The sequence below is a fragment of the Octopus sinensis genome, unplaced genomic scaffold, assembly GCF_006345805.1.
Source record: "Octopus sinensis unplaced genomic scaffold, ASM634580v1 Contig11972, whole genome shotgun sequence".
In the NCBI taxonomy this organism is placed as follows: Eukaryota; Metazoa; Mollusca; class Cephalopoda; order Octopoda; family Octopodidae; genus Octopus; species Octopus sinensis.
In genome coordinates this window covers 5,954-30,659 of record NW_021832522.1, presented here as the reverse complement: position 1 = coordinate 30,659, position 24,706 = coordinate 5,954, and the positions used below count along the sequence as shown (strand labels likewise).

General features: G+C 36.5%; 1 protein-coding gene across 1 annotated transcript; it reads right to left on the bottom strand.

Moving 5' to 3' along the window:
- Nucleotides 1-19,433: 19,433 nt before the first annotated feature.
- Nucleotides 19,434-24,501, bottom strand: LOC115229132 (zinc finger BED domain-containing protein 5-like). Its single transcript, XM_029799544.1, has 5 exons — nucleotides 24,259-24,501; nucleotides 23,318-23,389; nucleotides 21,048-22,046; nucleotides 20,451-20,690; nucleotides 19,434-19,655 (listed from the first exon to the last, which is right to left on the bottom strand). The coding sequence occupies exons 1-5, from the start codon at nucleotides 24,499-24,501 to the stop codon at nucleotides 19,434-19,436; spliced, it is 1,776 nt and encodes a 591-aa protein (XP_029655404.1).
- Nucleotides 24,502-24,706: the final 205 nt, after the last annotated feature.

The window sequence follows — 24,706 nt, the reverse complement described above, 5'->3', positions numbered from 1 at the left end:
CCCATCCGCTCTACCGTCATCTGCTTCTTCTTTCGGCTCGGTCGCGGCCGTGGCGGAAGCCCGCAAAGTGGAAAAATACAAGAATCTTGCCACTCGGCATTCCTTCGTGCCTGTGGCTCTTGAGACATCAGGCGCTTCCGGTCCGCAGACCTCATGCTTCTTAAAAGACCTCGGTATCCTCATCGCTCGGAAGAAGATGGATGCTCGCGAGTCCTCTTGGTTGAGGCAGAGGATCTCACTTGCAATCGTGCGCGGGAACGCGCAAGCAATCCGTTCGGCTGGATTAATTTAGTTAACTGACAATTGTTTTGTTCATTTATTTGTCAATTTAAAAAAAAAATAAATATATTAATGAGAATTACTAATATTTGTTATTGTAGATTGCATTAATATGGCCTGTTCACTATAGAGAGGGTTCACTATAGAGAGGGTTGACTGTATTATTATTTAAAGACCAAACACGGGCAAAGCCAGTTAATTATAGGGTAATCTCCAATTTTAGTCAGGGTATAAATCTCGACGTATAAGCAATAGATTTTAATTATTTTTTCATTTTTTATTAATTTAAGTTAATTTTAATGGGATTGTCTATTGTTAACTATTAGGAGCAGAAATTCTTGGAATATCTTCTCTTTATCAACTACCGAGGTCCGCCACGTGAATTCGCCCAAATAAGATTCAAATAACGCTCGCGATGTTCCTAAAATAAATTTACGAGTTTTACCAAATTGCCTTTTTAGCTTTCTCTTCGCTCGCATCCATGTGTTCTCAATATTTTGAGTATGGATGGAGCGGTCCAAAGGGTGAACAAAATGTTCGGAGTGATTTATCACAGAATGTGAATAAATCCCTCCTCCAATGTCCACAATCCCACTATAGGCTGCCCAACCATCAGTAATGATATGGGTGCCGGGAAGTACGCGTCGAACGATAACTTCATTGAGTGTTTCCGCTGTCCTGTCTGAAGGATAAATGGAAAAAAGAATTTGCAACTTATTCAAAAAAGCACTTTCTAGTTTCCTCGTCTATTCCACCCAATACCCAATGGCCTGGTCGCCAATGACCTCGATGGTACTTTCTGTGAAAAAATTTGCACTCGTCGATTTCCACTATCAACTCTTCTAAAAATTAAAATTAAATGAATTACGTCATGTAGTTTTGCATGGAATGCATAACCAAATTGCGTTGTCCACGTTTCTTTTTGACTTAGATAAACCACAGCGTCTCTATTTTTGAGAATATAGGTCTTACTTTACAGCGAACGCATTTCATTGTGTTAGAGATCAACCGCCTCTCTGCGCACCAAATTACACACTCTTCTATATTATCGCCGAAGAGCCTGTTTAGAGACGAAAACCGGTTATATTCCTACATTATTTGCTCATCAGACTTGATTGCAGCAGCATCAACAATAGACGAACCCATTTAAAATTAAACAATCCCATTAAAATTAACTTAAATTAATAAAAAATGAAAAAATAATTAAAATCTATTGCTTATACGTCGAGATTTATACCCTGACTAAAATTGGAGATTACCAATTATAGTTATTCCCGTGACCGCCGATCCAAACGAGGGAGATCCTTCTGAAAGGTTTAATCGTTCCCGCAAGATCGGCCTGAGACGACGATGTCCCAGGGTCTGAGAAGCTAAGAGTCCTTTTTCGGTAGGCATTAAGTGCCTCCTGAGCGTTGCCATATCCGAAGGAATTTCCAACTGACATGGTAAACCCCGTAACGCCACGCTAAACCCGGAAGGTAAGAGATCCCCATTTCCAACTGTGTCGTGCCAGAAGTACTCGTTGCCTCACGGGCAGGGGAACGATAACGAGAATTAGCCCCAGGAAGAGGATGAATTAAAAAAATTTTAGGCTCCGCGGGCCAGACTATTTATTTTTGATTTAACAAAATTCGTACTACGATTTTTAATTTATAATTTTAATTTAAAATCATTTAACAACACATTTATTAATTTTTATAATTAAAATATGTTCCAGAAACTTGACATCTTTTTTTCTTCATAATAGCGTCAATATCTGGAGTGAAATCCTCAGTTACCGTCAATCTTAGAATCTCACTTAGATGAGTGTGGGTGAGCCTTGATTGAAATTTTGTTTTGTTCATGTTCATTAAAGAAAAAAGTTGTTCACATAGATACATTGACAAAATATACTTCCAAACATTGACAAGATTTTCGCAGCTAAGGCTGTTAAGTTGGGATACTTCGACGAGAGATATTTATAAAAGGTGTCTAAGCCCACCATGGTAAATTTATTCTTTAGATCTGAGTCACATTTCAATTCAATTTCTTCTCTTTTCTAATTTTTCCCATCAAATTATTGTATTCATGAGCATGGTGGGTTTGGTAATGTCGTCGAATGTTATATTCTTTGACAACTGAAATTTCTTGTCTACAGACCAAACAAGTAGGTTTCCGATTTAAATCGGCAAAGAAATATTCCAGTTTCCACTTTTTTTGAAAAGATCTGCATTCTGTATCAACTTTGCGTTTTGTTGAAAAAGGAACTCCCTTATATTTCATATAATGGATTTTTGTGCTATTATGTCCACATGACACACTAATGAGAAAGGCAAGACATTCACCACCCAGCAAATCACATTCATAACTCAACTCGCTCTTTATTCAATATTCATGATTGACTGACTTTATTTAATTTGACCATTTCCTTTACTGACTTGGTCATCACTACTTTCACTGCTTTTTCCAAATTGTGAGACGCTATGACCATTTGTGCGGCCTCCAAATAATTCTTTCTTAGCCGTATGTCACTAATAAAGAAGGAGACACACCTCAAGGTATGTGGGAAATCAAAAGGTAACAAAAAGACTTTGAGGAGTTCTAAAATTTGTCCAGTCTGGCCAGGAAAGACATGAACCCCTTCAGGTCGTTTACTCAGGAAGCTAGCCTTAATGGAGTCTCGGAGAACATTTTTAAACGAAAGCTGATATTCCAAGTCACAAATCTCTAAAAAGTGGCAAAACATAACGACGACTTTTAAATAGAATAACTACGTTTAGCAGAGAATAGCAGAACGATAGCTACATAAGAATAGCAGAACGATATTCTTGACTAACCAGTCAGTAAATTATTGATTTTAACTGGGTTACCCAAAAAGATCTAAAAATGAATATTTGGAGTTAGCTAGTGATTTACGAAAACTCACTTTAAGGCTCCATGAAGACCGCAGGCTATTTATTAAATTGTCTGAACGAATGTTTTCTGGCATTTAAAATATTCAAAAATTTAAAATTTACCAAATTAATGGAATATTTAGAATTTTTCAGAAAAGGAGCAATCCCAGGTAGCAAGCCCATTCGACAAAGCACCGTCCATCAAGATCCGAAAGGTTTGAGTAGGATCTCCGAGGCCAGGTACATTGAAAGGGAGGATAGATATGCCAGGAGTGCTAAATCGGATGCAGTACGGATTCCCGCACCTCCGAATTTTAGCGGAAGCGAGCATTGGGCCCATCCCGGAACATCGAGGTGGACTTTGAGGACGGATTCAGCAGCTTTTTTCAGAATGACGTCGTATGCAGGGAGTAGATCCATTTGCAAGAAACAGGAATTGCTTCTGAGAATGAAGAAACCGTTATATAGGTAAAAAAAAGATAGCTAAACTAATTAATGGCCTTATGAAACACCCGGCCTGCCTTTGAATGGCGAAGTCCTCGGATCATAGCAATCGACAGACATTCCAGGAGCCAAAATGACTCTCTGATTTGTCCTAGAAATCCGTCGACCAAGCGAGCGAAGGAAGCGAAGTGTCTTGGGGCCGAAGATCCCGGAAGACTCCAAGGCGATTTTTATTTTTGTATTATTTAATTAGAATATATTTTTGTATTAATTAAAAATATTAAAAAAATATAAATTACGCCTGTAATGTCACGATCTTTCACTTGCAATATTATTCGATGGTTTTTATTCTTTTTTTATAAAAAGGAAATTTACTCCGCAACGATACAAGTCCCTGACAATTAATAACATGAATCCCCACGCTCGAAAAATGGAATATGCCGTCCGTGGACCGATTGTCACTCTGGCAAATGAACTCACATCTGAACTTAAACAAGTTATCACAAGATATAATTTTAAGGGGAAAACTCATCCTTTCGACACTGTAATGATGGCCAATGTCGGAGACTGTCATGCATGTGGTCAAAAACCAATTTCCTTTATAAGACAGGTAACCTAATTAGTCCAATCTGTGTAGTTGTCCGCCGCCTGTTCTTATCCTTCTGGTCTTTTGAAATCCGGCATTTTCCCCTCCGACGTGGTTGAACGGGCACAGGCCATCCTGTCGGGCTGTGGCGGTTCAAGCATAGGCAAAAATATTCAAAAAATGAACATTCCTAGGCTCATACAGCCCAAGTCCAGGAATTGAAATAATTCGACGTCATGTGGCCCAATACATTGAAAATAGAGACGGGCATCCCTCAGACTTTGGCAACATTATCCTCACAAACGGAGCAAGCGATGGAATTAAGGTATATTCACGGACTAAAGCAAGACTGTGTTGAGTATGTTCATATCAGAAGAGGGTCCTCGGTCGGGGGTGATGATTCCAATCCCTCAGTACCCTCTGTACAGTGCCACACTCACAGAACTCAATCTTAATCAAATAAACTACTACTTAAACGAAGAGAAAGACTGGTCGCTTACACTTCAAGAACTTGAGAGATCCATTGCCGACTCAAAAAAGGAGTGTTCTCCACGTGCTATTGTCGTAATCAATCCTGGAAACCCCACTGGGTCGGTCCTCGAGAAAGAGAATATTGAACTCATCATTGAGTTTGCCAGGAGACACAATTTGGCCATTCTTGCTGACGAGGTTCAATTTTCGCTTCACCGAAAAGGTCTACCAACATAACGTGTACGCACAAAATGCAAAGTTTTGGTCGTTCAAAAAAGTGCTTTGTGAAATGGGTCCCGAGTACAGTTCCGTCGAACTCTTTTCCTTCATGTCCGTGTCTAAGGGATACATGGGAGAGTTCAATATTTGTGTTTAACTTTACAGATGTGGGGCACGTGGAGGATATTTTGAAATGTTCAATGTTGACCCGGAGGTGGCTTTTCAGATCCACAAGTCATTCACGGCTCGACTGTGTTGTACTGTGTTTGGACAGGTTTTTGTGATTGAGTTTTTTCTAGGTGGTTGTTGACGCAATGGTCAACCCTCCCACTCCAGGAGAGCCTTCATATGAATTGTTCTCGCAGGAAAAGGAGAAAGTGTTGAACGAGCTGAAGGAAAAGTCTATTTTGGTGACTAAATCATTTCAATCCATGGAGCATATGTCTTGTGTTGAGTTAAAGGGGGCAATGTATTCTTTCCCGCAGATATACCTTCCGGATAAACTCGTCAAAGAAGCAGAGGTTGGCATTTTGATAGTTTTAAAATAGAAACGAAATCTTAGTCCTGATGGATTTTACTGTTTTGAAATGTTGAAAAACGTTGGAGTTTGCCTGGTTCCCGGGACTGGGTTCTGTCAGAAGGAGGGAACTTACCATTTCCGAACTACGATTCTGCAAGATATCCAAGTCTTGCCGGGTATGCTTGAAAAAATCAGACGTTTCCATTTGGAGTTTATTTCCAAGTATTCTTAATTGATTTTATACTAACATCTACTAATATCGTTTGGGGATTTTGGTTTTTGGGTGTCTTATTTTATTAAATTCTTTGTAGTTGTGGTGTCTTGATTCTTGTATTTTTGGTCTTTGTCTTTTTGTAGCATCTTTGCTCAGTTGTTATCATCCCTTTGATCCTTTTTCCCTTTTTATCCATCTTTTTTTTTCTTTCTTACTCTTTTCAATTCACCCTCGTTTCCACTTATCCTTTCACCTCTTTTCATTCATTCTGTTTTCTCTTATTTATATGACACCCAAAACATCACAACCACCCTGCAGTTTCCTCCGTGAATCTACGCTTAACAAGGACTGTCTGTCTTCAGCTCTCATAAATAACGCACTTCGCTGCTTCTCCTGTAACAAGTATTTCCACTTGTACTGGCCAAACATTTGTAAACGTAAGGCACTGGCACTAAAATGCTGGTCCTGTCCTTCTTGCCTATTTCAGCCCCTCTGAAACCCAAAAGTTCCATCACGGAAACCCCTTGCGGACGCTATTTGCCCGGACAAATTCTCCGCAGAAGACGTCCTTCCTGCATTTTCCTTCTCCGCCGCAGCCGCTTTGTGCTCGTGAAAATCCTTAAGGCCGCTTGCTTTCGAATTTTTGGCCTTTCTAATAAATGACATCTTTTTGTCTCTATCCTAATCCGCTTGGGTCCAAATCATCCTATTTCCTTTTTTGGCACTTAGTTTTAGTCTAGAATACGTGAAATCAGATCGCTCTCTTGCCACAGGCGTAAAAAACAACATCTCGGTTTGTATGAATCAATTTGCCAAGGACGATTTTCTCAGCTCGATTCTTGCAAGCCATGTCGAAGTCGCCGGCACTACAGTCCTCGATTCCAACTCTCTTGGGTCCCACATCATGTCAAAATTAATCGAGGGCGACACCTGAGCACCCGTGAGAGTTCTGGCCTCCAATAGCGGCATACTCCCATCGACCAAACATGTAATTAACACTTTGAAGACCAAACACCATCCAGCACCTCCAACCTCGGGCCATTTCTAGCTATCGAAGCTACGCACTTCCCTTAGAAATCCACGAAAAATGTGGGCAGCCGCGCTCTTAAATCCTTTTCGCCTAGCAGCAGTGCAGGGATTGAGGACCTACGCCCAAGTCACCTTTGCAGTCTAATTTCCTCCGTAATTGGCCCAACAGGCCCGCTGTTCATTACTTGATCACGGCATTAGTCAACAACCTTTTTCTCTCAGATTGTCTGCTTTTGCTCGTAGACTCTTTCTCAGCCCACCTGTTTCTTTTTTTTAAAAAAAGACAGCGGTGTTCGCCTAATTGCTGTTGGAGTACCCACTCCGTACTTCACCTTGTTTCCGTTTTCAGGAGCATCTCCACGTACGGGCGCTTGGATTAACGTCTATCCCTCTCCTGCAGCAGGAAACTTGCTAGACCCAGAATGCTTAAGAATCAGAATTTCTCTCCGACTCGGCTTAAAAATCTGCACTCCTTACGAATGCCGATGCGGGGATAACGTCAACGTAAAGGGCCTCCACCCTCTGTCTTGCCGGTGAGTGCAGGCCGACTCCCACGCCATTCGGGGCTGAACAACATTGTCAAGAATGCCCTCGAGGCCTCTGGAGTCTCCTCGCATCTCGAACCACCGGGCCTCTCAAGAGACAACGGGCAAATACCCGACGGTGTATCGCACTTCCTATAAAAGTGTGGAAAAGCACTTCTTAAAAATTGTTTGGTATTTTATTTGTGTCTGATTGTTTTATTTTCATTTGATGAATATTTTTAACAGAAAATAGATTAAAAATTGTAGTAGTTTTGTTTTTACATTAATTTAGAAACTGTTTAAAAAACATGTTTATCTAATAAATGTTGGGGTTAGGACTATTATCAGGTCTCTGTTGAAAGGTGTCTCAAGAAGACGATAATCTATACAATAAACAAATAAACTCAGTATCAAGAACACACAAAGTTTTGAGACAGCCCTATTAAAAGGAAAGAGGAACTTTATTCTTCGTAACATAAAAAAGAGTATGGCCACTCTATTAAAGAACACTTAAGCAGTACTCCCAGGAGGTTGATTAGGCTAAGTTTGACCGGAGGAAAATCTCAGATCAATAATCTTTCTAACGACTCCACAAAACTACTGTTCCTGATTGATTTGATAGAATTTTTTCCAGAGTAGACAAATCATATTTCTATGTAAAAGTCGTATGGAAACACAGATAGTCACAACGCAGAAATTCCACAAACTAGGAATTGATCTCTCTCGAGCTTCGATGCTGTATTCGGATAAACAAATTTATGTAGTAATTTTTGAATGAAAATTAAAATAATTAATTAAGTTCCAATAATTTCATTCTCTAGACCAGGGGTGGCCAACCAGTCGATCGCGGCGCATTTCTTGGTCAATCGCCTTCGCTATATAAATACGGGATACAAGACAATACAGGACCTGTTTAACGGATCTTGATGATTCCGTGAGAATAACACTAAGCTCATATAAGTCAGAATTCAAAATAATCGCAAGAGAATTACAATGCCAAAAATCCCATTAACTTTTAATTATAAAATAAAAATTCTGTTATTAAAATATATCGCCGGTGAAAAATGTTGGCCACCCCTGCCCTGGAGTAACTGGATTTTTAATTTTTTCTCGCTATTTATATTAAGATTTGAACTCAATTCTAATCATACAAAAGGAATCTGGTGTTGACTGCTTTACAATTGAAACCAGTCTGTTCAAAAACCAGGGACATTTATTTTTTTTTTAAATTTAGAGAAAGATAATTCAAATAATAAAATATAGCTAGTGATCAAACCGGCCTGAGCAAGATGGGCGATATGTCAACATGTCGTTTTCATTTGCGGCAAAGCTATTTACGATTTTTACGAGCTGCACGTTTGATGAAGTGTGCATTGCTTCAAACAACAGCTATTCCGATTTCTTGGAACAACCATAACACTTTTCGAGGCTCCCCACCTCGCATAGCGACTTTTCCTCGGATTTCTTTGATGAAAGAAGTCGTTAGAGGACCGGTTACCCCAGATTTCTCCACAGAGATAGAAATGAAACAATACCGTTGACCAAGATTTGCATATTTGGCAATTTTTCTTTTTTCTGCAGTAGAGGCTGAAACTGCAGAAGAGACCATGTTAGTTTTGGAATGGGTTTCAACAACACAAGGAAATGTGATGTTTTCTGTTCAACGTGTAATAAATTATGGCATATTAACTGTGCACATCTTACCAAACCCGCAGTGAAATTACTTTTTTGCTGGAAGTTCTATGGCTTCACCCGGATTTATGGTTTCACAGCATTAAGCTTGTCGTGTGGCACATAAGTATCTTTAGCTTCATAAATCCAAATCAGATCATTATAAAGTATTACCTCTATTTGGAGCACCTATTTAAAAAATGTCCCAAAAATTGAGGTTCGATATTTTCTTTAGATTTATCTACAGTTTACCGATTTAAATTTGCTTTTTATTAAATTTATTAATAAATAATGTTTTTTATAGATTTTAAAAACAAATTTATTAAAAAAGATAAGAAAATAGTCAGTTAATTTCCCTCAGGTTGCAGATTTTTTTGTTTCATTCCTAATATTTTTCTGAAATTTAATAATCTTTCAAAGCTTTTGGAAACAAATTGAAAATGTTCTCTTCAAGTGTATTCATTGCGGTTATTGTTTCCAAATAAGATATATTCTCGTCATCATTTTCTACTTCATTTTTAATAATTGTATCTTGAATTTAATATTAAACTGATTTAAAGTATGGAATGGTAAAACAATTCGGATTCGCCAGTGGCTGCACCGCGAATAGCAACGATTTACCTCGCAAGATTGGTATACATATTCTCTGGTACAGCCAGTTGGTTTCCAGGTGATCAAAGGTCTTCTTTCCGATTAGTTTCTAAATTATAGCCAGAATCCTCTTTTCAGCCGGCCCAATCTTAATTACAGTGCGACCTCGAATTGGGGAAAACCAAGTAGCGGGGAAACCCTCTTTTTTGGGGAAAACCTTGCTTTTGGGGAAATATTTTTGCCATCCCTATAAAATACGATGATTTTTAATGAAATAATTAACCTGGTAAAAAATTGAAATTATCAATTTTTAAAGTTATTTTATAAATTTTAGAAAGTCAATGCCTAGAAAACTAAATCAAAGTGAAAAGATCAGAATTTGCAAGGATATACAGTCGGGTCATAAGGACAAAATGATTTGTGAAGGATTTAACATCTCTAAAGGAATGCTATACCGACTAAAAAAGAAAAGGGAAGGAATCTTAGCTCAAGGTTTCTCAACATCCGAAGGGACAATTGGATACGAATTGAATGCCCAAGTTTACGAGATTTTTCGTAATCTCAGGTCGAAAGGTTTCCCAATTAATGGGCCAACCTTAAAGCTTATTGCACGTAAAATTGCGTATAGAAATTCAAATCATAATTTCACTGCTTCTAATGGATGGCTTTACAGATTTAAGAAACAATTCGAAATAAAATTCAGAATATTACATGGCGAATCACGATCAGCTGATAAAGAAGGTGTGGAAAACTTCCGATCAACTTTCAATGATTTGCTTGAAAACTATGGGGGAGAAAACATTTTCAACTGTGATGAAACTGCATTATTTTATAAAGCTGTTTCCAAAAAGAGTTTTGTTGAAAAAAATGAGTCACACAGCGGACATAAAATAAGAAAAGAACGTATGACACTTCTTTTGTGTTGCAGTTACACAGGAGAAAAATATAAACCGCTTATAATTGGGCGTACGAAGTCACCAAGAGTATTAAAAGGTGTGAATCTGAGAGAAATTGGCATTGAATATGATGCTTCGTGCAAAGCCTGGATGACAAAAAATATTTTTGAAAATTGGTTATCTCGATTTAACGAGGAAATGAGAGAGAAAAGAAGGAAAATAGCATTGTTAATTGATAATGCAACTTGTCATGCTGTTTCTCTCAAACTTTCAAACGTCGACGTAATATTTTTTCCAAAAAATACAAGTTCCTTAATTCAGCCATGTGACCAAGGGATAATAAAGGCATTTAAGAATCATTTTAAGAGGACTGCAGCGAACAATTTATGGAACATTTGGATGATCAACAAGTTATAAACAATGCGGAATGCGCATTCACAATGCTGCTAAATGTTATTAAAGCAAGAGACTCCGGAAAATGTACTTGATCTATTCAGATTCAAAGCAAATATTATGAGTTCGATGCGAAAAAAACAAAACACTCGATTAAAATTAACTGATTTTTTTATTAAAAAATAAAAATTGTAGTTATCCGTCTCGGTTATATTATTAAGAGAGATATCGAACAGGCGAGACCTAAATTTAATGAAAAACCTTTTTTTGGGGGAAAACCTCAAAATTGGGGAAAAATTTCCCCAATTCGAGGTCGCACTGTATGTTATCTTTAATTATTTTATTTAAACCCTCAAATTTATTATTACTAATGAGAGAATTTGATTTAGAGTTTACAATTCTTGACCAAAAAATGATTCAAAAACTTTTTTTTGCTTTGAAAATTTTATAAATATGATGACTTTAAAAAACTTACTAGATTAGTCATGATTAACATTATTTTTTCAATAAAATACTAGTTAATTACATTCATTTTAAAGAATTAAAAGCATGACGCACAATATGAAAAAATAAAGTAAAATGATGATAATGTCCGTTTTGGATTTACATATACTAAAATCGATAATCTCCAAAGACCCAAATTTTTCTTATGTGATGTTATATTCTCTAACCAGAATATGAAACATTCCAAAATGGAAGAGGACTTTTTAAATAAACATGGTGGAACTAATAGCAGCAAAAATGATTTTGAATTTCTAAAAATCAAGGGAACTCAATATGATTTGCATTCGCAAGTGACTCTTCCTAACTAAGGATTTGTATATTTTGATAAACCGATTTTTTTGCCTCTTATAAATTGGCCTATAACACCGCAAGGTCTAAAAAGCCATATACAGTCGGAAAAAATTTGATTAAATCATGTGCATTGGAAATGCTCTCATTAATACTCGGAACAGAGTTAAGACAAAAGATTGAATCAATCCCGCTATCCAATAATATGATTCACAGTCGAATATGTGAGTTAAGCAATGATATTTTGTCAAAAATTATTAGAGATCAAATCAAGTCTTTTTTATATCTTTTTAGTTGGACAAATCAACTGATGTCTCTTATTGTGGTAAACTTATTGCACTAGTTAAGTATTTTCATGATGGTGCATTGAAAGAAGATTTTTTGTTTTGTAAAAAATTATAAATGTCCACAAAAGGAATAGATGTCTTTAACATAGTTAAAATGGCTGCATTCAAAAATAAATTATTTCTGACGTCGGAGAATAGAAATATACAATCTCACGAATTTCCCAACCTTCAAAAGTGGTCGACAATTCAATAAATCCTACTCTTCGTAGAGGAATGATGTCTCATTTATAAGTATTTTCCACATCTTTGGAAGGATATTTTAGAACGGATCTAAATATTTTGAATGAATGGATTCTGAGTCTATTTTCTTATAATCTGAAAATTATGTCAGATGATCATGAACCCAAGGAAGATCTGATTGATCTTTGAACAAACAATGCACTTAGTTTCTTGAAAAATCCCGTCAGTGGTTCGAAACCCAAGTCAGTCGTGAACTCACGGATTGCAACATCCCTGCAGCCGTTTGAGTTTTTTGTCGGCAGATTCACTTGCTGAATATACTGCCGAGACTTTTGAGCACCTCAAAAAACAGACATCCAATGCCCTCTGATGACATAGGGAAGTTTCCAACACGAGACAGTGCTCCTACATTGTCAATTTCTTACCAAGAAATCTCGGAAGGGATTTTTCAGACCGAGTAACAGTGGGGGAATTAATAGTCTCTAGCCGAGTCATATAAGAACATGATTTTTCAATTGACTATGGAAGTTGGAATCTACCTGATCAAATTTATTACCAAACTTGTCTAACCGATCATCAATGCTGAGATCCCATGCTTAGCTAGGGATCTTCTTTTTAATTCACATTTTACTGCTTTTCGAAAAAATGATGGCGGTGTTCACTCTATTGCATTCGGTAATGTCTATAAAATTGCAGCCCAAAGAGTATGTCTCCGTGTTGCTGCTGAATTATCTCGAGGTCAATTGGAAGTTAGTGTTCTCAACGGATATGAAGCCGCTGTCTATGCGACAAGGGTTTTTTTCAACCGACGTAAGAATTTCCCGAATACCTTCGCAGTAAAGCTGGATATCTCAAACGCGTTCTATAGCCTGAGGAAGAATTGTATGTTGGAATCGTGCTTGCAGTGTACGCCTGAAATCATGAGACTGGATCATCTTAATTACGAGTCCGAAATTTTGCATGTCTTTGACAAACAAATAATTCATTCCCGGACAGGAATTCAACGAGGTAGTTCGTAATGTTAAGACACCTTTCAACCGCTGGTACTTCGACGATGCCACTATTGGAGGCCCCGTTGATATGTTCATGAATGAGTTATCTAAAATTGTTCCTGCCCTAGCAAAAATAAGGCTAAAAGTCAACAACAAAAAACTGACATCATAAAAATTTCAATCCCAACATTTTGACTTAATAATAGCGAATATTTCGGAAATCTTGGCAGGCACAAAACAAACACACCTTAATGATTCTTTTGGAGAGTCCGGATTGCAAAACCACCTCCGAGCTAAATGACCCGTTTTCTTAACGCCTTTCTCTACGTGACTCCTACACGGCCTTTTTCCTCCTCAACAATTGCATCCACGTCCCGACTTATTATGCTTATTAAGATGCTCTCTTTGCCGTATACAAGATGAAATATTGCAATCTATCGATAATACGTTAAGATTGTGCGCCGAGTCTATTTTAAACATTTATTTCTATGATGATAGGTGAACGCAATGTGAACTACTACTTAATTCTGGCGGAGCTGGCTCAAGATTTGCCCTGGAGCTTGTCCTCGCGCCTTTTTGTTATCTCACTATCCATCCAAAGGCTATCTTTGGAGATTCTACATAAATCCCCAGAATCTTCTTTGGAAAAGCCTTTTGAAGATGGATGTATGCTGTGGAAAGATTCAGGATTAAAATTCCCATTCCAAACATCATTCTAACAAACCTGGAAAAATTTACGCTCCCAATCCACGTCAGAAACCTTTCAAAGAGGCTTAACCTGCATCGACTCGTCTGTTTATGCTCTGTAACTGTGCCAAACACCGGGTTATGGTTGAATTCTATGCCAATAATCGGCCTCGGAACATTTTGGATGACTGCATGCGCATTAGTACTGCACTGAAAAATGGACTTGAAATCTGCAAACAAAATCGTCGAAGATGTAAAAAAAATGATAGACGTTAGAAATGTCAACTCACTCTTTGCAAACGAAGTGTTAAACAAGCTCATCGGTATCCGCTGTTAATAATATTATCTTACGAGCTTTTGAGTCAGCGAGCTTCTTTTGGTGCTAGGGCCAGTAAGCCCAGATCGTGGAGATGGGGAAAGACCGATGGGATGACCAGCTTTTGTAAAAATTGGTCTAGAAACTTCGCCAGGAACTTAAGAACTTTTTGAAAATTGTTCATATGAAAATAAAAATCAATTTTCATTTCGATTACGTAATAATTGCTATAAGTTATATCACTCTCAATTGTCCTCTGTGGAAACTGTTAAAACGTGTCAGTTCCGTATCTGTGCAACCACAAATGGCGGAGTTATACATTAACACGGATTTCACAAAGGCATTGTAAAGCCTTGTCCGGAGTTGAACATTCGCTGATTCATATGATAGTCATTTCTTTCAGAGTTTGTGCATTACTGCAGATGGCAGCATTTTTCTCCTTGCAATATCCTCACTGTTTCCCAGAAGAGAGCCAAGTTTTTGTACATGGCGCCATCTTCCACAAGATCAGTTTTTTTTTGTTTACATAAAGGAACCATTTTCTTAATTGCTCCGGTGCAAGTTCGAGAAGTTCTATTAATGAGGATCTGTCTTCGGATATCAATTCCACGTCATCGGCATAAATTGTTTTCTTGGTTCCACCTTTGTAATATGGTCTTAGATCTCGTAATGCAGACTCCAAGTATATTCTTAATTCAAGTTCAGTGTTGGCAAAAAGCAATCTAATTACTCTAACCGAGCTTTCATCCAAAAAGCGTTATAACACCTCAATCAGCTTTGCCCTGATTATTGTGTCAAAGACCCTGGACATGTCAATTCCCAAAAGCGTGGTTGCACATTTGAATCTTTGAGATATAGTGCATCTCCATCGATGGCTCCATACAATATCCGCTGTGGATCTCCCTTGTCTGAACCCACTATGACTGGCAGAGAGGTATTCGTTGACAGGCTCTTTTATTCGCTTCAGGATGATCAGTGCAAGCACTTTTTGAAGAGAGTCTAAAAGAATGACCGGCCGTAGGTTCTCCAAAGGGCCTTTCGGCTTATGTGGCTTTTGAATTGGGATTAGAATGCCTTTCCCCACAGGTAGAGAAGAATTCGATGTGAACATATCGTTCAGCAATTTAGCAATGGTTTCAAATAGTATATATGGCCCGTATTTCAGTAGTTCGGGGTTAATGTTATCGGGTCTCGAAGATCGATTGTTCCTCAATTTTAAAATTGCTGATTGCACTTCTTCAGACGTAATCGGAATTACTAATTCTCTTTAGGGTCCGACAAAAGCATCCAGAGATCCATTTAATGTGTTAAATTGCTTCTCAAAGTGGTTTTCGATGACTTTTGTTTGTTACTGAGGGTAAAGTATAATTCTTTCCTCAAAGTCATGTATTCTTAGGTGAGTTTTTTGTTCCTTATTTTTTAGCAGACGGGCTCCTGCAAACATTTGTGCACCATCTTTTAAGTTTTCGATTTCATTTATATTAGTCCTCATTAGATTTCTTATGTGCTCGTTTTTTAGTTTCTTTATTTGCCATTTCAAAGAATTACAATCTGTTTTTAAAATCTGTTTTTTATTCGCGTCAATAGTATTTTGTAATTTAAGCCTGACATTTTTTTGCCTTAAGGATATCATTGGAACTTCAGGATGGCAGGCTTTCATAAGTTTTCCTCTAGTTTCAATCTTCTTTCCGATATGCTTATCCGCTATTCCAAATGTCTTGATTTGACTGAGGCATGTCCAGGTTTTTCAATAGACATTCAATGTGTTGTTTATAAGCTTCTTGAATAAGTAGATTAAAGGTTAGCTTTCCGATCATATATCCGGCTTCTCTAGAATTTTTGGTATAGTCTTTTTTAAGAACACGAGATGGATTTTAATGCTAATCATAGCCATAACGATTTTGTGATCACTGTCGACAGTTGATCCTCCATAAGAGCGTGAGTCAAGCAGAAAGCTTTTGTCATTCATCCGACAGAGAATATAATCAATTTGATTGTATATATAGATTGATTCATCATGTCGTTTTGTGACGTGCAGGGTGCTGAAAAGCAGTATTGCATATAAATAAGTCACATAACAGACAGAAAATTCGCAAGGAAGCACCCAGATAAGTTTTTTATACCGCATCCATGTCTTCCCATGAATTGTAATCCTTTTTGAACGCCAACTTTGGCATTGAAATCACCCGTAATGAATATTATAAAAGAGGATTCAAGTTCGGTATAGACTTTGGATAGCTCAGAGTAGAATATGATTAAAACTTCTGGGTCTTTCACAACAATCCTAGAATGTGGGACATAGACATTAATAATGGAGATAATTCCCCTCGATTTTCCTTTGTCACATGTCTTTATTTGCAAAACACAGATTATATCATTTACACATCATACACGATGAATTCCAGGGGCTAGAGTCTTATGGACAATGAATCCCTGCCCATAGTGCTTCGATATGCTGGGAAGTAGTATTAGACGGTAGTTTCCATATGATTCATCAGCCCCTTCCAAGACCTTCGTTTCTTGTATACATCCGATTGATACATTGTATCTCTCAAAATCTTTGCACAATTGTTTTCTTTTATATGTATTGGAGATTCCCCTGACATTAAAAGTGACGATAGATAGTCCCAACAGTGAATTAAGGCGTTTTCCAGACATTGTGCAATAGAGCTACCCCGAGTGTCTTTATAGAATATCCCGGGAGTCGTTATATATAAAGTGTTCTACAAGGCCACTTTGCATTGACGTTGCTGAATCCCGCTGGAAGCTATTTGGACACATACTGCAAATGGACCAGTCCGCACCCGCAAATACGGTGATGGAGGATTACTTCCAATGCGACAAACCACGGTTCCGGGAACGCCTACACACTACGTTACCTGTCTTTCTGAAAGCGGACCTCGCCAAAATCAAATCCTGTCTCAAGACCGATGATGACTTGGACAGGCTGCGGCTCACAGCGCTTAAACGAGGAAAATGAAGGAGACTCGTTACTAACATTGTTTTGGATGTTGCACAGGTGGAACTATAATTATTATAGCCCTACAATAAGTGTGTTAATAATAACATATCACTTCTAGTCAAAATCGTACTGAATCAAAATCTGTTTATGAATTGTAGATTTCTAAGTACAGTCGGACCTCGGTTTGAGCCACTTGGTGGCTCATAAACCGAGGTTGTATCATAAACCGAGGTTCGCTAATAATCCTAATTAACAGTACTTTAAGTAAAAAATATTCACAAGAAACAGATAGAAACAGTTCATAAGTTATACTTTTTTGAAATAATGCGTAATCTTTTCTCCAAAACGATTTTTAATCCCGTAAATTAATCATTATTTTTTTCCTTAGGGCGTAGAAATCATTTATTTGAGACTTTTGATTGCTTCCAAAAAATTGCTTCTATTTTCACAAATGCATACAAATTCGATAAGTAAATTACTGTAATTTGTCTTCAGTGCTTTAATTATGCCCATATCCAATGGCTGAACTAACGATGTAGTGTTTTTAGGTAAATATAAAAATTCAATGTTTGAATAATCGGATAGTCTATGACAGGGCTGGCCAACCCAAGGCCGCGGCCCGCGAGAGAAATTTTGTGAAATTGGAAGAAATAAAGGAGTTGTAAAGCTAATAATGGATGAGATGGAGTCAAGAAGCATAAAAAATGATTATTTGGTAATACACTGCTTGATACATCAACACAATTTGTGCGCGCAAGTGTTGTCTATGAACCATGTTATGAGTGTGGTTGTAAGAACTATAAACTTCATTCGTTCTCATGCACTTCAACATCGCCAGTTTAAAGAATTATTGAACGAGTTATATTCTCACTATGGTGATCTTGTGTATTTTTCCAATGTCAGATGGCTGAGTCGCGGAAAATGTTTAAAACGTTTTTTCGACTTGAGAGAAGAAATCAAAAGTTTTATGATGCATAAGAAAATGACATTACCTGAATTAAATGATGAAGAATGGATGCTAGATCTGTGCTTTTGTTAGATATAACCGAAAAAATTAATCAATTAAACAAGGAGTTACAAGGACAGGATAATTTGATTACTAATGCATGCCATCAAGTCAAAGCATTTCGAATGAAATTGTCATTGTTGAATGTCAAATAAGAAATGGAAATGATCAACATTTTCCAACGCTAAATCAATTAAAATCAGCCATTGTAAAAATTTCTTCAAGTACGCTGATGAATAAAAAAATCTTGCTGCAGCATTTGACAGTCGATTCTCGGAACTAAAAAAATATGAGAAAATGTTTGAAACATTTTCTTCTCCATTTCATGTTGACGTTTTCTATTGTTTCAAATACTTTGCAGACGGAATAATTGACCTACAGTGCAACAGTGAACTAAGACTTGTTTATCCTACTATATCCAAAATTGACTTTTATAACAATATGTGACTGCAGAAAAATATCCCAACTTAAGAATTTTTGCACAAAGAGTTTTAAGCTCCTTTGGATCTACTTACGTATGTGAATCATTCTTTTCGAAATTAAGTTTAGTAAAAGTAGATATAGATCTTCTTTAACAGATAAAAACTTAGAAAACCAATTAAGATGTGCAACTAGTAATTGTGAAGTTGATTTGAAAAAATTAAGTGAAGATAAAGAAAAACAGATTTCTCATTGATACGTATAATTGGACTGAATGCTATTTTACTAAATAAAATCTTATCTGTGTTGTTTTGATATCTATCCTTAGTATGTACATGTATATGCGGCCCGCGGAAAGGATTCATTTGGACAAAGTGGCCCGCGATGCGATTTGGGTTGGCCAGGCCTGGTCTATGAGAACTAGCATTATTCAACAACATTAATATTTTTCGGTTTTCAGAAAGCATTCTGGTATTTAATTTAAAAACTCAGCTTTTAAAAATTTCAGTTGTCATCCACGAATTTTAGAAGAAGAGTACATGACGTTAAAAACATCAGAATAGAATTGTTTTAAGCACCGAGGGTTTCGATATTTGCCGATAATTAAAGGCTCCAGTTTCTCTCCAAGATAACTGCAGCATAGAAGCAGGCTAAACCTTTCCTTGTGCTGCTTAAAACCAAACGAATTTTCACCACATTGTACAAATGACTTAATTGGTGTATTTTTGAAATAAAGTGCAGTTTCGTCGCAATTAAATACATTTTCTTTACCATAATAAACAACTTTTGTATCTAATTCTTGGAAAAAATGAGGGAGCATGGATGTATCTGCGGAACCCTTTTCACCACACAATGTTTTGTATTGTAAATTATGTCGTTTCTTGAATCTTTGAAGCCAACCATTAGACGATTTGAAATTATTCAATGATAATTTTGAAGCGACCATCGACCCAATTTTCTTAATGGTCGGTCCAGATAAGGGAACTTTTTCAAGTCGCAATTTGTGAAATTTTTCGAAAACTTAAAGATCGAGATTTTTAAGCTTTTCAGAATCACTAGTTTGCTCGGATAAATCAGAATAAATAGTTCCATTATCAAGAAAAGGGAAATCTTTTTTTATACGTGAAATTGTAGCCCTGCTAACTTTGAAAATTTCCGCAATTCTGCGCTCTGAAAGCTGGTTCCGTTTAATATATTGGGCTATTTCGAGTTTTTTTTCGTGATCAATTTTCATTTTAGGCATCTAGAAAACATAGAACAGTGAAAAATACTTCAACAAAGATAACAACGCGGCAAGGAAAAAATTCTTTAAAAAAAACGATAAAATATATAAAATAAAAATAATTATATTACAAAATATTTAGTTTATAGCAATTTTTAGATGGCTCATAACGAGGTCTATTTTTAATTGATTTTTACAAACCCCTTAGGAAAAAAGCAGTTTCAAAAAACGTGGCTCAAAAATAGAGTTTGTATCATAAGCGAGTATGGATCATACCCGAGGTCTGGCTCATAACGAGGTCCGACTGTATTTTTGATTACCTGTCCGTTTACCTTGTCTGAACTCTAAATGTTTTAGACCAGTGGTTCTTAACCTTTTTTAAGTCAGCGCCCCCTTTTGACACAATTTCGAAGCTTCAAAATTTCAGCGCCCCCCTATTATTTAATTTATTTTTTTTCAATTATAGATTTATTTGGCAATTTTTTCGCCAATTGTTTCATTTTAATATTTTCGAATATTACTTATTATTTTTTAGAATTAAAAAGGGTATTCACAAACCAAACTTTTTTATATAAAAAAATTTTAGTGACTGCCTTGTGCTTGATGGGAATTTGTCAATCGTTTTATGTCAGCTTCAATAGTCGACAGACTTAGTCTCAAATCTCCTCTATTCACAATTTGTAATTTATTTCTTTTTTTGGTCAAAATATTAGAGACTGCACTAAATCCTCTTTCAACTAGATATGTTGAAGGAAATGCTATTATAAGTGTTTCAATTTCATTCCACAATAAAGGATATTTTTTTCTATGAGTAACCCAGAATTGTTGATATCCATATTTGTTGAAAATGACTTTAGCTTCAAAGTCATATTTCAGATTTAATAAATTTTCTGTTATTTCTTGAGATAAATTAACGTTTTCAGTTTCAAATGGATTTATATACCAATCAAAAAATTTTAAATTTTCTAAATCTTCAAAGCGGATTTTCATGTCATCTTTTAACATTTTTAGATGCAAGCAAAAGCATTCACAGTCAGAATCCGTTAATTTTTCGACCTAATAAATATTATTACAAAAAATAACCCCAAATTTTTGTAGATTTGGAAAATTAATAAAAATCTTTTTCTTAATATTGTTTTCATAAAGTTGTAATTTTTCAATAAAAGGCATAATAATTCCTTTTACATTTATTAAATTGATATTGTTTCCTTGCAAGCTAATATTTACTTGGTTGATTTTATAAAAAATATCAGCTAGATAAGCTATATCAGCTTTCAATAAAATCAACTTACTAAAATGATTAAGGAATAATTACCTAAAAATTCTCTGCTCATGTAACTGACAAAATTCTAAGATTGAATCATACAATTCAAAAAATCGACACAAACAGTTTCCTTTTGAAAGCCATCTAACATGGGTATGCAAAAGAAGTCGTTCATAATGCTCATCGTTTTGTTCACAAATATGTCGAAATATTCTCGAATTCAATGGGTGCATTTTAATACGATTTATTGCACATATGACAACATTTAGTGATTCATTCAGCCTCTCACTTAAATTTTTCGCAGCTAAATGCTGTCTGTGAATGACGCAATGGATTGTAAAAATATTCGGTACTTTTTCCTTCATATATGCCAAAAACCCACGATGAACTCCAACCATCGCAGGTGCCCCATCTGTTGAACAAGCAAAAATATTGCTAAGGGGTATTTCATGTTTCAAAAAATATTGTTCAACAGTTTTGAAAATTGTTAATCCTCTTGTATCGAGTTCAAGGTGTTCAGAAAATAAAAATTCTTCTTGAATTACATCATTTTGATTAATATAACGTACGTAAACTAATAAAAGTGCAACACTATCGTTGAATGTCGATTCATCAATCTGAATTGAAAATTTTGTTGTTCTTAAAAATGCACATAGGGTTTCTTCGATATCAAATGCCATTTCATCAATTCTGGAAGAAACAGAACTATTACTCAAAGGAATTGATGAAATTATTTGTTCAGAATCACAATCAACCATTGAATTTAACACTTCTTTGATAGCTGGTAATATTAATGACTCTCCAATAGTATGAGGTTTTCCTGATTTCGCTATCAATTGCGATATTTTGTATGATGCTAATAGGCCTTTTTCAAGCATCTTCGAATTTTTTGTAAATAGTTGATTAATCATAAGACGATTTTCATAATTATATTTCAGATTAGAAAAATAATTGATATCCGCATCAAGTTTGTCAGGATGACAAATCTTAAGATGATTTAGCATTCTTGAAGGCTTCATTCCTTCATTTGTAAAGACCTTTTTACACATAAGACACATTGGAAGTGAATTGTTATGGTCGTAGGGTATCACTCCAAACTTTAGGTATTCATCCGAATATATACGTCGTTTTACTTTTTTATCAGACATCTATAAAATATAATTAAAATATTTATTAAAAAGTTCTAAAATATTAAATACAATTAACAAATATTTATAAATATTATCAGTGAATAATTTTTTTACGTACACACAAGACAATTTGAATTTAGAATTAATAGAAAAGCACGTGATAATGATTTACAAAAACTAATAAAATATTTATAATAATTAAAAAAAATTAAAATTCCAGCGCCCCCCTAATATGTTCCAGCGCCCCCAGGGGGGCGCCAGCGCCCCCGTTAAGAATCACTGTTTTAGACCAAAATGGAGAAAAGCAATTAAAGCTTATGAAAGTTAATTGACTGATTAAATATTTAACAAGGAATAGATATTAACAAGGAGACAATGAGATTCGAATATTCAAGACAACGAAAAACAACTACGAAGTGGTTTTTCTGAACATTATTGAACCAAACTAGATTCAAATAACTCTAAAAGCAAAACTAAATATCAACACTGAATACTATCTCAATAAAAACAATAAATCACAACAATCAATTAATTTCCATTTCTTTTGTCAGAGCCAATTTCCGAGACAAACGATGATTGCCAGTCATCGAATCAATCCCAAAATATTGTACTCGAATATTCAACCCTTCATAAAATCCGAGATCAGCTGGTTTCTTAGTCTCAAAAATATAACAAAATAAATACATTGTCGAGAGAAAGGTGATTACAGTGAAGAAAAATTGGCTGCATTGTTTTGTAGACTCTCACCCAAACACCATTATCACTACGAATAACTCAAAAAACAAACGTCATTTCAACTATTGTGGCATCATAGACTTGATACAATTTTAAATCTACTTCTTTCTAGAAAATGATATATCGTTTAGAATACGTTTTGAAGGATCGTCTCATTCAGTGCCTCTCGAGCATATTCCAAGGCCTCAACAGAAGGAGCAAATAAAAAAAGACAATTCTCGTCAAGAGGTTCAACAAGTACACCTAAAAATAATTAAATATGCCTAACCAGACTGACTGAAATGTCGTCTGAGTCCCTGTCCCCCCGATCCAATGATGCGGGCTCGCTGACTTGAGGTCACTTCCAATACTCTGCTGACAGGCCAGCACTCCTTTACTGATTCCCGTGGCTTATCAATTGCTGTTTTCATTTGATTTACCAAACGACAAATTGCCTCTAAAAAGATTATAACTGCAATAACAAACCATGCCCTTTCTCCAGCGAGTCTGCTAGTATATCTAAGCATATTCCATCTCCCTTGACATCCAACTACCCAATGGTCACAAACACTAACCTGCATAGAATTGAATCCACGGACACTTCCAGCTACTTTAAAATCCATGTTTCCAAGGGAGTCTTCCATTCCCTTAAAAATAGCATTTTTGATCAACAGTGATGTCGGTGATGACCTTCCACCGTCTCCCACATGACGTACTCACAACCCCCATGGCAATCCCAGCCACCAATTCCGTGATTTGAACTCCCGCGTCCATCAACGCCAACGATCCAGCACATACGGAAGCCATTGAAGATGAGCCTGAATAAATCACGAATTTTCACACCATGGGAATCCGTGACGTCACAAGATACACTAAAAAACCGATTTCCCGCCTTTGGAATGGTCGGAAGGAGAGCTCTCTCCGCCAGTGCCCCTGACATGTCATACAGTACTCTTACCATGACCCATCTCCCTTCGATTCAAGTTTCCACTCTGTCTAACCTCGTTTGTCGAATAAGGCGGAAACTAAGCCAAATATAAAAAATATATACTTCATAGATCAGTTCGAATTGCTTATCGACACAGGCACTGAGACACGATTAGCAGGTAACACCAACCCGGTAATCGCGGAAAATGGATGTCTCCGTGACGTGGAATATGGGGATAACAACTCGACACAACTCAAAACCTACTATGAACAATCTTTTCTAATACTTGTGTCTCCCCCCGTCGGAAAATGGCAGAACCGTGTATTCCTGGTGCTATATCTACCTCACAAGAGACGTCTCTAATTTGAGAAAAGGTCCTTCCGTCAGTCCTCACTTCAGACCGAAGAATGTGATCACGGAAATGAGTAGTCAGTAGATTGTTAAATATGTTGTTATGAGAGTCAGAAGGAATGTTCAGTTCTTGGCTAAAGACGTATATTTACAAACCAATGGCCTTTTCTGTGAACTTTGATTTGAGCAATGAGAGTGCTTCAACTCCACTTTTCTACAGGTGGCACACAAAATTACCTTATCGGAAGGCGGAAGATTTAGAAATTCCAAAAAATAGTCTTTAAGACATCTACTTATATCAAATTGACCAAACCCTGAAATTTCTCGAACGTTGATTTCAGAATTTGTATCATCAAAATGTATCACTTCCTTCTGAATTCTCAAAAAACGTCCTGCAAGAAGCACACAGTTTTCCCAGGCCGTGGAAATGGCTCGCATCACCACGGAAGTTGGTTGGTTATCCATGGCCCCCTCCAACATGACTACTCATTGAGGTAATTCCAATTACTTATCTTTCCATTCGAGTCCACGACCATGACAATGTTTCCTGAACATTCTAAAAGCTCTTGTTTTGAGGGAAACAAAATTATTGACCCATTCGGCATCAAAGCCAACCGAATCGCTGCGACTGTTCGGTTAATGGGCAAATGGGAAGAAACCAGACTCAGAGATCCTAAAAAAGAAA